This window comes from Stegastes partitus, unplaced genomic scaffold (assembly GCF_000690725.1).
Source record: "Stegastes partitus isolate 25-593 unplaced genomic scaffold, Stegastes_partitus-1.0.2 Scaffold1605, whole genome shotgun sequence".
Classification (NCBI taxonomy): Eukaryota; Metazoa; Chordata; class Actinopteri; family Pomacentridae; genus Stegastes; species Stegastes partitus.
Genome location: NW_007579336.1, coordinates 109,185 through 122,188, shown reverse-complemented (window position 1 = coordinate 122,188; position 13,004 = coordinate 109,185). Strand labels below are relative to the sequence as shown.

Here is a 13,004-nt window from a genome sequence, read left to right as displayed (position 1 = left end):
CTGTTGAGGCAAACCCATAGAAAGAGATGTTAAACATTATTGGTATAACTGGCAAACAGACCACATATTTCCAAACCACAGAACAAAGACCAGTCTAAGACAGAAGCAAAGGCCATACCTTTAGCCATGGCCAGGTAAGCCTGCAAGAAGGCATGACAACTATTATGATGCTGATATTAATGTTTAGCAGTAGGAGAAAAGTTAGGCGCTACTTACTTTCAGTAGATGCCTGGAAAAAAAACCCTCTCTCTTTTTGGAGAAACATAGAACAGAAATTCTCTGTACAAAGACCAAACTTGATAGAAGTTACCATGAGTATGCAAAGAGAGAAAGCCTTGTGGTTATCTGTCTAAGATTACCACAATGTTTGGCCTCCATTTGAGCTGTGGTTTGAGAGACAGCTGAAACTCTGTGGTCTGTTTTTGAACCACATCGTCAGAAAAAAAAAAAAAAACAAGTCAAAAGGAAAATACCTTCTTTAAACACCATAGTTTCCATACAAACACAGTATCATGACTTCAGATAAGGCACCGTCCCACTGCAGGACAGGGTTTAGGAGGTAGAAGTGACTTTGGGGTCGTACCTATAACACTCTTGGCAAATGATGCGCGCTTCAGCGTAGCTAGTCCCAGGTCTCCAATCTTGACAGATCCTGTCGGGCCTGTGATGAAAATGTTGTCACACTTAAGGTCCCTATGGATGATTGGAGGAGCCCGAGTATGAAGGAAGTGGAGTCCCTTGAGGATTTGTCTACACCAGCTCCTCAGCACTTTAATTTTCATCACCTTGAAACGCTTCAGATATCTAGAAGAGAACAGATCACAACGCACAGTCTCTGTGAAGCAGTGAACAAATAATTCTAGCAAATGTTGTCTTTTAATGTGGACCAACTTAGCAACTGTATTAAACATTAATCCTAATTTTATCAATTTATCTGTTACCAGTTTATACAAAGTTCAACCAATATATGTTCTCAGAGAGAAATCTCAATTATTATAATGATGATCAATATCAAAGGACTTTGCTCTCATCAAAATGTGACGTCTTAGTTTATACTGTATATGAGTCTTGTATTAATACGTTTGAGACTTACGTTTTGAGTGTGCCAGAAGTCATGAGTTCTGTGACCAATACAATGCACTTCCTGCCTTTGGACGGTCCCTCCCAGGAGTCATAAAAGCGAACAATGTTGGGATGCTGGAGTCCCTTTAACATGCCGGCTTCCTCCTTAAAGCGTTGCCGCTCTGCCTTTGACAGCTTACGATCCTACAGGAAACAAGAATAAATTATTTAAAGCTCTCACACTACTTATGGGGCAGCATTATTTATAGATGTAAACATAACTTACAGTAATAAAAAGACAGTCGATACATGACATCAGTGTTAATGTCCATGTGAGGTAAGCGTTCCCTATTTAGCATCTGAATGTGTCCATTCATAAAAAGAAAATGTTTATGACTCTACCGGAAGCTTAAGTAAGAAAGGTATTACAGTACACAGTTCCTTCCTTCACACAAAAATTACACATTTGCTTCAGCACAAATAAACATACAGTGGGAGACAGAGGAATGTGGCCCTGCTTTCTCTGGCAGACGACGGCAAACCAAAAGGAATGTGTCTAGCTTTGTCCTTTCTTTCAAGCAATCCAAAATGAGAGACGACCCAGAGCTGACTGAGAACACAGAAGATCAGTATAGCATAGACTACAGCATCCAAGGAGTAAACAGATCAGGCTTTTTACACCAAATCACACATGCTGTCTCTACAACCCTTCTTACTACACTATGCAACACAAGCTACATTCATCAGTCAGATGAAACCGGTTCAGGCAATGCGAGAAAATGAATAATCAAAACCACAAGACAATATCAATATGCATTTTCCAAATGATGTCTTTAGATGTGGAAAAAGCGTCTGTTTGCCATGCATACACATTTACATTTGATAGAGTGATTATGCTAATCTAGACAACCCAGCATCATTATTTACAACATTAAAAATTGGAGACAATAATGAATATTGATATATTTGAGGCTAACACTGTGTATCCGAACAAAGCTGTGGTAGATGATAAGAGTCGACAAATGTTTGGCAGCTGATGGGGCTGTTGATGAATCAGAGTAAAATGTATGTAAACCTGATAGCACTGTCGGCCCAGTTGGATTTAACATTCCATCAACTAATGCATGAATAAGGATTGGCATTAATGCCGTTTGTAGTTCTGCGTATTAACAACAAATCTGGAATATGCGCAGCCACCCTTCTCAAGTTTCCTGAGCAATTCCTAGCATGACCTACATTTACAGCATGCATGACTACAGAGCTGCAAACTCATAGCAGTTGGACAAGCCCAGTGAAGCCCTGCAGCCAAAGACCTCCCTTGAAACCCACAGAGACCTGGCCACAGGCCAAGCTGTCCAGGAAATTCAGCCCATTTGTGAGTGGAGAGAGTGTTTTTGACTTGGTGTGTGTTTTAGCAAGTGACAGAAAACTTTCCAGTGACTAATATCAGTTGGAGAGAACCGGAGATATCTCAGAAGTTTATTGTCTACATTGTCTGAGGGCAATGCTGAAAAGACGAATCAAGAAGCTTAAGTGAAAAATGTTCGAAGCAACAATGAGGAGGAAGGGAGGACGCTGAATCAGAAATCAATGTCAGGAAACACAAGGTTAGAGAAGATGGGCAAGTAACAGAGGCTCTACCATACAACTGGACCAAGTGACCTACATTTCAAAGTATTTACTCATTTATCTGGTGGGGCAGTGGTTTCCCTTTCTCTTTCTGTGCACCATGTCAAAACAGTTGTGCAAAACATCCCCAGCGGCATGCCTAGCCCCCCTCCCAAAATACCACAGTACTGTATAAATGACTGTACTTCCACAGTAGGCACACTGCCACTTTGATAATTGGCTTAAACAAATGCCTTCCCTTTCCAAGTTAAACCAGTTAAAAACAGCATGATTGAACTTGAGAAAGAAGCATCACAAGGAGATAACTTTAGGCTGTAGCCAGTTACTACTGCGTGCTGATTGTAAAAGATGACATATGGTCCACATGTTAAAAATATAGTTTTTCCAAAGTGTATGGAAAAAAACTAAAGAAAGAAAATAAAAAGTTTTCAGGACTCAGGGCCTGTAAAAATCTTGTGGGAGTTCACCATCTTGCGATCATAAGAAACACATCACACTCCTTATGACGGTCAATTTAAAGAGTTCTTTGGCCTGTTCAATGTCCTGCTTTTACTGTCAACAATAACGTCTCCTGACAGTCTAGGATGTATCTACAAATGCTAACCTGAGAAGTCGAATATTCAAAATTCAATCAACATGAAAGAAAAACAAATACTCTCTATCATTACAACTAAGTTCATTTTTCAGTTACATATTTTTGACATCACATTGTTTCACTTTAATTCAGTTAATTGTAATGAATTCCTATTCCAGCTGTAAAAGACCTTGTCAGGAAAAGCTGGGGCATTCATTTCAGATGTACGCTGACCAAACAGCAATAACCACAGAAAAAACCAAATCATGAAAACAAGATACGACCATTCAGATTGCAACCTCGGAGACCAGGAGCCTTTGCTGCATATTATCTCCCTCTCTTTCCCTCTCCTGTTTACTGTGGGTTGCTGCTATCAGCGGTCTAATAAAAGGAAAAGGCAAAAAATAATATACTGGGCATGTTTGCTTGGCTGGCAGATGTCACAGCTGATCAGCTGAGGTGGCAGCGGTTTGCTTACATCGTTTAGACTGTCTGTCTCAAAAAATCCCAAAAAGATGCTCACAGCTACTAAAAAAAGAACATCAAGCCTTGAAGCACAATTGCAAAACCTTTTAAGTGTTTTAACAGATTGCGTCCACATTGTTCGTCAGTTGAAGGCACCATCGTATTTAGCCTCGGAGGGCAACAGCAGCTGACAAAGTGGGTATGAGTCAGCTCACTAAAAAGCTGTGTTGCTACCACTACTGCTGCAATATCTGTGTAATATAACTCTGATCTATGACAAAGTGCCCTTGAAGAGTGTCTGAAACAAGAGACAACATGCATGGAAGAAATACAGAACCTGGAATGTGTGCATATAACATACAGTGTACACACACACCTATGAGTGAGAGAAAGATGCAGAAAATAATTTTTAACACTTAAAACTGTTGACGTTTAAGAGTAATATCCTCCAAAGCTGACGAGTCAACACTTTGTTTCTGGCCAACTCTGCAGAGTCAGCACTACACTTATCTGAAATCATGATCCCATTGCTTTACACGCCCCTCAACAAGCCAATGCACGGTTAGGTCGTTAAAGTGAGAAAACCCAATTTATTATCCAAGTTAAAACATGCAGAGTAGCTCAATCTAAGCAGACCGGAAAAAAAAAACAACATAGATTAAAGTGTTAGAAATGGGGCAGTTACTATCCTTTTCAGAGCTCCATATCTACTTAGCAAAAAGTCCTGACCTGATTTCCACAATGCATACAATTTCTACATGCATAAACAAAAATTTAATTACTTTAATTAATTCAAGCAGGGCTACAAATAGTGATTAACAATAAATTAAATACTAGAACAATAATAAACAGGTTAATTTAATATAATCATAGTTAGACTTTTAACAAGAGTCGTACTGTGATGATCTGTCATTCAACTAATGATTCTGAGTACATTTTAGATATAAGTACTGTAAAAACTTACAGTTTTATCTGACAGTTCACTGTATTGTAAGTCATTTTCACCAGTTGCCAAGCCCTAATACTACCGGAACAGTTTGTGTTTTCAGCCAATGCAAATTACATCTATTGCTATTAACTACAGTTTCACAAAAGCAGAGTGGAAAACTGTGCTTCTAGGCAAAGGCCATCATAAATAACCCAACAACCCTAAAAATAGACAGAGGGAAAAAAGGGCCTGTGATCATGCTGGGGGCTGGCGCTGTCAGGTCCCTTCTCTGAGGTTGACACTGAGAGCTACATGGAGCCCTCCGGGCAGCATTGGTTCAGATTTGGGTAACGGCTTAATGCCAAGAAGCCATGTTAAACAGCCTCACTCTTATTTTCTTAGCGGTTGCATTAAATGCAGAATCTTCCAGCGGCCAGTAATCTTTGGTGTTAGCATCACAGTGTGATACATGAGAATGGCATCTAACATCACTGTGACTGCCAGTCAAACTGTCAGCAAAAGATACGTTTACAGATTCAGACTATTTCATATCCACCAATGTGAAAGTCAGATTTTAATGTGGTTGAACAGAAAAACACGGTATCCACCTCAACAGATCATGGCCTTCAATAAATTAACATTTTCTTAACAAAGACAGGAAAATCAAATGGTTTCTATCTGAAAAAGGCTGCTTCTGACCAATATTTCTCAAATCCTTGATATTATATCCTATTAAAAAAATAGAAACAGCTTTATCTGGTTTAGATAAGTCTGGAAATATGCTTTGTAATATATGAAAAGCAAATGTTGTTTATATATATTCCACACCTATTAAGGGAACCTATTTGCTCAAAGTATTTTACATGAAAAAATATATATAGGTCAGAAAATACAGTAGCGCTCTCAAAATCTGGGTGACTCACTCAAGGCGTCAAAGTTTAAAAGGGCATAACCTTTCACGCAGTTACAGTCAGGAGGGAACCAGCGTCATGCAAAACAGCTGATCCTATCACTTCAGCTTTTCAGTCTATGCTGAGCGCTCTGGGTTTTCTTAAACTGGTCCAACTGCTTCACTGCTCCAGTGAATCTTTTACAGTAAACCTTCAGATATGATCAGAAAGTCTACCTCATGTTGCTGACATTCAGAAATGTGACGTTTCTTTCCAAATTTGTCACATGTATCAAACTCCCTCAAATACACAATTAAAATTCTAGATGTTACGTTAAACCTGAAGGCTACCGATCAAGAAGAGTAATGACGGGTAAGTCCCTATGCTACACTATTTGAGTATAGCGTGACACTCCCAGCGGATGCCACCGGCCAGCTGGACACAGAGCTCCCACAGCTCCTAAAGGATGCCTGGCCTTCTCTTCCTCATCTTTCAAAGTTTGGCTTCAGCCAGCACTACAGAGGAAGGAGGTGGGGAGGCAGCCAGTGGAAGATGACATGGTCGAAAATGGATGAGTGAGCAAGAAAGGGGAGGTTCCTAAATGTATTCCTCTCTTTTCCCCTCAACTTCCTCTCTGTGGTGACCTACTTATTGTTCAGACATGCCTGCAACGTGAGATGCGAAACAAATATGTGGGTTCAAGGGTGGGTGAAAACGGGTGAACGCCTAGAAATTCTTAGACAATTGTGGACAGATGGCTCTCCAGACTGAAAGAACCAGGACCATTTCATTTACACTTCAAACATGAAGTTTTTGGGCAAACGTTTGACGTCGGGCAAAGTGGGTTTTTGTTGATTCATTCGTAAAACACTGTGACCAGAGGGAAGTACTGCGTTCCACTGAAATACATCAGTTTCATTATGGTTTTATGTGGACAGTCCCTGAAAATGGAAAGTAACACATAAAAAAGAATAAATAGAAGCCACTTTTGTTCCCTCTGAGTCAACCTTTTACATATTTGTCTCACTTTACAGGTTTCTCTGATCTGAGAACGGCAAAAAAATCGTCTGTCAAATCTGAACGGTTTTCTGGTGTACAGCGAACATCGTGGCACAGGACTGCCATAGTGTCTGTATCATTTTAGCCATGTTTAAGGAAGATTAAAGGATCTTATGAGTAGAAACCTGTCAGACATGTTTCATGAGCAAATAGGCACAGGATTTGCTGCTGCTTCCAGCTGACACCGAATTCCCAGCAGTGAAGAAACAACCCCGATTACTGTGTGCATCAATGATTCTGGTATAAACAGGAAAGAAAACAATAACCGTATGAGCCCCTACTTCCTTCTTAAACAATTCAATATTAAAATTCATTCTGCTGGTATGTGTTTGCTTTTTAAATCAAATTAAAAAGCAAAGAATGGTTCATATACTTCTAGCACTGTCAAGAGCTCCTAAGATGAAATGGCTGTCATGACAACAATGTCTCAAGTAAATTAGCACATAGAAAATTACGTTTTTTAACATTTGTCCCCACTAAATATGTATCCAGGATGTATGAAGAACTTAAAACGAGCACTTGATGATCATGGGACTGCTTTAACAACCTGCGACATGTGACAGGGGATTTCAGCTTCTCAAATGTAGCCCGACAGTTTCTAGTACTGAAACTCCTGTGCTGACGGAGGAAGGAAGAGGAACGAGCGCATCGGGTTACACATTCATATTTCAGAACCGACCATGTGCCTCAAACACAGCTGTTCAAAGTAAAAACGGTATGAATCTCTATAAATCTTCTCTTTGCACTGAGCTGAATTGAACAAAAGCACAACTAGAACCCACGCTAAGTGCAGGTGAATTATTTCCAAACTAATTTTCTACATTATTTTCCCCTGTCTTTTCAAACTAAAAGTCAACAGAGACCACACAGATCTTTCTGAATGATTCGGTCAATAAACAGAACACTGATAACCCCCCAAAAAATCGATTCAAATGCCCTTGGTAAGTTGTCATATTCACTTATCATTAGCCCATAAATTCAGCCAATAAGCAAGTTAATTAATAGCATTAAAGAACTCGTCCGCCTCAAAAACTACTTGAATATGAGCAATCCCATTTAAATCAAACCAAATAGCTTACTATACTTACTAAAGTACATGGGGAATAAGTCATTTGTTTTCAGTTCACATGAAAGAAAAGCATATTATACCGCAGAGTAGAAGTTTAGATGATAACTTTAAGTGTGCTACCTCATTCTACAAGACTAAACAATGGGAGCAGGATAACAGTTGACATAGAAAAGAGTTGCCTACGACAAGAATAAAACGTGAGGAAGTTGAAAGGGTGGGAGGTGGACCAATAGTTTAGAAGCAGGCCTTGGCAGGTCAGCCTGCTGTGCTTCACACAGGAGATTCCACCGTCAGGAATGTGACCCATTTTACATTCACACAAGCATTCAGAGCAGGAATGCACTGAGCATGCGTGTGATTCGGCCTGTGTGAGGGGGGGAGGGGCACGTGTCTGTAATCTTCACATTGTTCTGAAACCAGTGTGCATGTGTAGCTGTGGTTCTATCTGCTGCCGTGTGAGGCCTATTGCTTTCATGACAGGGGGGAAAGCGTGACAGTAAAAGCAAACATTCATTTGGTGAATGAGGTCAAACTTTGCTACGGGCCATCTAGCTGCTATAAGTGGACAGACAGCAGAACTACAAATTTTTTTTTTCGCAAGTATTTTTAAGAAAATCACTAAGGCTTAAAGAAATCTTGCAAAGGAAAAAAAAAAACTAGGTCAAAAGTTGAATTTGTAAAGACTGTTAGGAAATGTTTTCAAAAAGCATGACTCAATTATTACGACCGTCACCCTGAACATTTTAGATATTCGACATCAAAATGTGTCATTATTCAGGAATGTGGTGAATAATTAACCCTTTACTTTTGCTGACAGGAATCAGTTCTAACTTCTGCATGTACAGAAAACAGCTTTCTTAATCTTTGTTCCAGGGGTATATCATGTCTGCTTTCAGTATCAAAACTGCATGTGAGAAATCATGATCATGCCTACAACAACTCTGCACATTACAAGCACAATGAGAAAAAAAAAACTAACCGTGAATCTTGACTTAAGTTATAACCACCTATTAAACAAGCCTTCTCATACTTTGTCACACCTTTTACTTGAAAAGTCATACCAACCACTACGGACTGTGTTTTACAAAACAGTGCACAGGGAAGTTTTCTGCTATGCTTTGATGACAGATGCAGTGCAAAACAATCAAAAGGGAAATGCTGGTCATGCCTCTCAGAAGGGAAATGACAGAGGCTGCAGCTCAGGTAACAGCGTGGAAGGAAACTGTTTTGGCTCTAATCCACTAAAAGGAAATGACACCGACTCAATTAAAGAAAACATTATATGTGCTGTGAACTTCTGATGTGTTCAATCAGTGTCCAGGAATAAAAATTAAAAATGTAGTAAAAGGACATCAATCACAATGAGGGAAAATAAGTGATAATAACCAGTTTCGTACCTGCAACTCACACCAAGCCACTTCCACTGTGGTCTCAGTGTCCAAGCCCTTGTAGACAGTCTTGAAGGAGCCCCGTCCAATTTCTATATCAAACTTCAGGAAACGTCCATCGGGTGATGTTCCCACTGCTTTGGTCTCTGCCTCTTCGTTGTCATCCTGCGCTTTTTTCTCTAATTCTCTTTGCTCTGCCTCTGCTCGCGCCTTGGCAGAATCCTTGTCCTCCTCGTCCCCCTCTTCTCCTGGATGTACCTTCACCTCAGTGGCGATTTCGGTTTCTATTTGACTTGGCAATTCGGTTCTTAAGCATGGTGCAGAGTGGGCTGCTACCACCGCATCTCCATCACAGCTATCTTGTACAATAGCAGGCCCCTGCTCTGAAGGCACTACATCCACCTTGGCTATTTCTGTATCTTTTCCTTCTTGCTTTTCTCTTCCACCGTCAGCCGACTCTTCATTTTGAGCTAAACTTGCTTCAGGTTTCGGTAGGTGAGCAACAGCAGCCTTTTGCCGCTGGGGTGCAGCTTCCCGTAGCTGAACCCGCTGAGGTGCAGGGATGGGGATCTTGCTGGGTAAAGGGAGGGCCAATGCCGTAGCATTGGAATCACTGATGACACTACGACGTAAAAACCGGTGTTCAGGGTTACATCGATCACGCTCCATGGTGTGATGCCGGCGCCTCACTTCCACTGGCCGGCACTCACCCACCATCGAATCTGAACCAGAACTGGGGCCATTTCCACTTTTCTGAGGGGGAGCCAGGAACTTCACCATTTTGTCGTCTGGCTTTTCCGACATCCCACCACCCACACAAAGAGTAAGGGGGTACAATAACTGAAAAATTAAAATAAGGATACTTCCATGTCTGCCATGTAGGCTTAAGTAAGTGGTATCTATCTGTGCTTTAAGAAAAAGAAAAGGAAAAGAAAGATAGAAAGTCTTACGACGTCTATCTCCAGCTGTCGCTCTTTTATTGCTTAAAGACAACCTTTATATATATGTTGCAGGGACTGGAGGTGTAAGATGGGAGGTGTTCTCTTATAAGTGGAAAAAGACTGAACACCGCAGCAGAACGCAGAGTGCTGATGCTGATACACAAGTCTCTTTAAGTCCACACCATCCATTCTGTAAGACACAGGGTGCAGCTTCTATGAAGCATAAGGAATCACTGGTGAGGAACAAACACGCACAGCCTGCAACAGGCACAGGCACCAAACGCCCTAGTGTAGGCAAAGGCAGGATGGGCAGACAGTCTGAATATTCTCCAGTCCAGGTTCACTGCAAGAGAAAACAGAAAACAAAAGCTGCCTGACATGTTTCAGAAAGTAACCAACATTATGTCAAATGTCAACAAGATTTGTAAGAGACCAGCCTAAGTGTTCCCAGGTAGAATTTACAGTACACATAAAGTTTAATAGTACGGCTTTTGTCAGAAGCACAGCGGGCAGGCACCACAAATCTTCAGCCATTACTTCTCAAGTCGACTGCTTTATGCATTTCCAGTGTCCTGCACTTAACACATCATTTTGCGATTACACATTTGATTGCGTTTAGACAGGTTTGCCCTCTCTGATAATAAGATTTGCTGTCTTGTCCAAGGACATTATATGCAGGGTGTGATTTTTTCCTTTGAAGTTGTATTTTTCAGTTGTGTTCACTCGATATATCATTAAACTAATTTGTTGAGTAAGCATTAAGTGTTTCTCTATGCTAATTATATGGTATGTAAAAGCTTTGTTGTTTTTTTTAATATGGGATGTGGGACAAAACCCATATGCACACCACAGCCCTTCAGAATGACACACTAACCGCTCAGTGCCTCGCGTTTGTTAGACCAGAAATAATTAATTAAACACAGTTGACAGATGAATATTCCTCCGTCTCCAGCTGAGGTGAGAAATAACATACAGTGCTGCGTATGAGGTTACTTATTACAGTCGGAATACGTGAGTCCATAGTTGAAATTGTTTTGTGCTCCCATCGTTAAAGCTGCAAAAAGCTAGAAATATTTAAACTTTAGTTGTAAAGGACTGCTGTCTTGCCAACAAGCAATCCTCGGCCAAAAACTGATTGCAGGCTTCATGTTTAAACTATTTTGCCCGGTTTATATTTGTCTGCAGCTGCTATTATCTGGATCAAACAGTCGTAACTTACAAACAGACGTGACTTTATGTCTGCGGTAACAGCAAAAGGGCATCTGTACGAAACATTTCTTGTAACTGAATAATTGTGTACAGAGTACCGTTTGCAGTTTACAGCATAATCAGGCATTTAGGATTATTATAGGCAATGCTATATTATTAATTGAGATGTGTAGCCTACATGTGTTTCATATGTCTAATGTCCTTGTTTAGACTGTCAACATCAACATGACTTACATGTGGATTCATACATAAAAAATAAAGAAATGATCTCTTTTGCAATTTCCCTATGGCTATAATCTTTTCAAAAAAATCCCCCATGAATGAAATCAGTAATTTCGATGCAATAATAACATTTCCATCACAGCGTAGGCGTTGCAATCACTTTTTGGCAAGTGAAAAACTGCACTGTGCATTGAATTATCCCTTTAAAGCTATTTCAAACAGTAAAAACAACTAGATATATTATAATCTAAGGCACAGAGCAGGTAAAATTATGCAGAGACATGAGGATATTTGCTCCCACAGACAGCAATCATTTTTGCCAGACGGTATCAAACAATTTTTTTTTGGTAATACATACTACTGCTTTTGCATCCTGCACCCTGTTGTGGTGCTTTAGCCATGCAACTAGGCAATGACAATCCTGTTACTTATTATTCATCTATCTACTGTGGCTGCAGCCATTACCAGCACAGGCAACCATAATGTCAGAACTAAACCGGATCATGTTAGCTGCAATAACATCCCGTCAGATAAAATAAACGGCGCAGCGAATTAATAAAATTTGTCTTTCAATTACCGTAAACCTCAGCTTACATACCCATTTCTTCATCAGCCGTAAAAGTGACACTACAGCCATCTGAAAAGGCAACATCGAACCCAACGCGTTACAAAGCAAGGAGGAGCAAACGGCTCTTTGTTAGCTTGCTAACGAGCACGGCTAGCACTCAGCTAGTTAGCTGTCGTTGGCTAATCCTTAAACAGGGAAACGATAACCATCGATGACTAATTTCCGCGTCATGTCTTTTTTAGAATATAGTCCGCCCCGTGGTCCAGTTTACAGTTTCACATAGCCACCGTTAGTGTTGTGATTTTTAAATAATCTGTAACCATTAACAACTGACAGTAAATCACAACTTTACCGTATCCAGGACCGGTTTTCATCCCTGAGTGGTTATCATCACACCGGATACCGATGGCCCATGTAACGCCGGTTGGAAAGCTACCAGCCAGTCACATACAGCGCCACTGCTAACTAGCAGGCTAACGTTAGCTAGGCGGGTCTTGCTAATGGCCTAAAGAGCTAGGACCCTCCTCCCCATTCAATTTAACGTTATCTGAAGCGTTAATAACACTAGCGCTCGTTTGTTGTTACTACGCAGTTCACAATTTTACTTTCTTTAAATGCGGCTTTACGTAGACGATTCCTATCCAAGTGGCCAATAATTTATGAGAAAATTATTTATTTTGGTAAGGTTACGCTGCTGTTCGTTGATGAGACTGGTTTTGCTAGCAGTTAGCAACATAGCCCTTCAAAACGTAGCTAACGTTGAACGGAGCCGGGTAGCAGATAGCGACCTACCTTAATATCGTATCCACAACACAAGAGACGGTCTGTGGCGTTGAAATTGTCCTCGGCGTGAATCCGTCTTCACACATTTAAAACAGAACACACGTAACACCACACGTATAGGTTCTCCCATGTAATCAACACCAAAGTGGCGATTTTTGGGCTCGCTTTCAAACAAGCGGCGCAGTTGCTACAGATTGACGAACAAACGGCATTTCCG

The 13,004-nt window shown here is 40.6% G+C and overlaps 1 protein-coding gene across 5 annotated transcripts in view; it reads right to left on the bottom strand.

Moving 5' to 3' along the window:
- The window catches only part of LOC103371543 (serine/threonine-protein kinase WNK1-like), a 27,252-nt gene extending 14,248 nt beyond the window's left edge, over nucleotides 1-13,004 (bottom strand). For 3 of the 5 annotated variants that reach the window (XM_008300901.1, XM_008300904.1, XM_008300905.1), the window contains exons 1-4: nucleotides 12,797-13,004; nucleotides 9,074-10,348; nucleotides 1,094-1,266; nucleotides 584-804 (exon numbers count right to left, since the gene is read on the bottom strand). In XM_008300901.1, coding sequence (XP_008299123.1) covers nucleotides 584-804; nucleotides 1,094-1,266; nucleotides 9,074-9,868 — 1,189 coding nt within the window. In that variant the 5' untranslated portion in view covers nucleotides 9,869-10,348; nucleotides 12,797-13,004. Of the gene's footprint in view, nucleotides 1-583; nucleotides 805-1,093; nucleotides 1,267-9,073; nucleotides 10,349-12,034; nucleotides 12,277-12,356; nucleotides 12,437-12,796 lie in introns of those variants that run through there. The other 2 variants (XM_008300903.1, XM_008300902.1) reach the window with 2 other exon arrangements.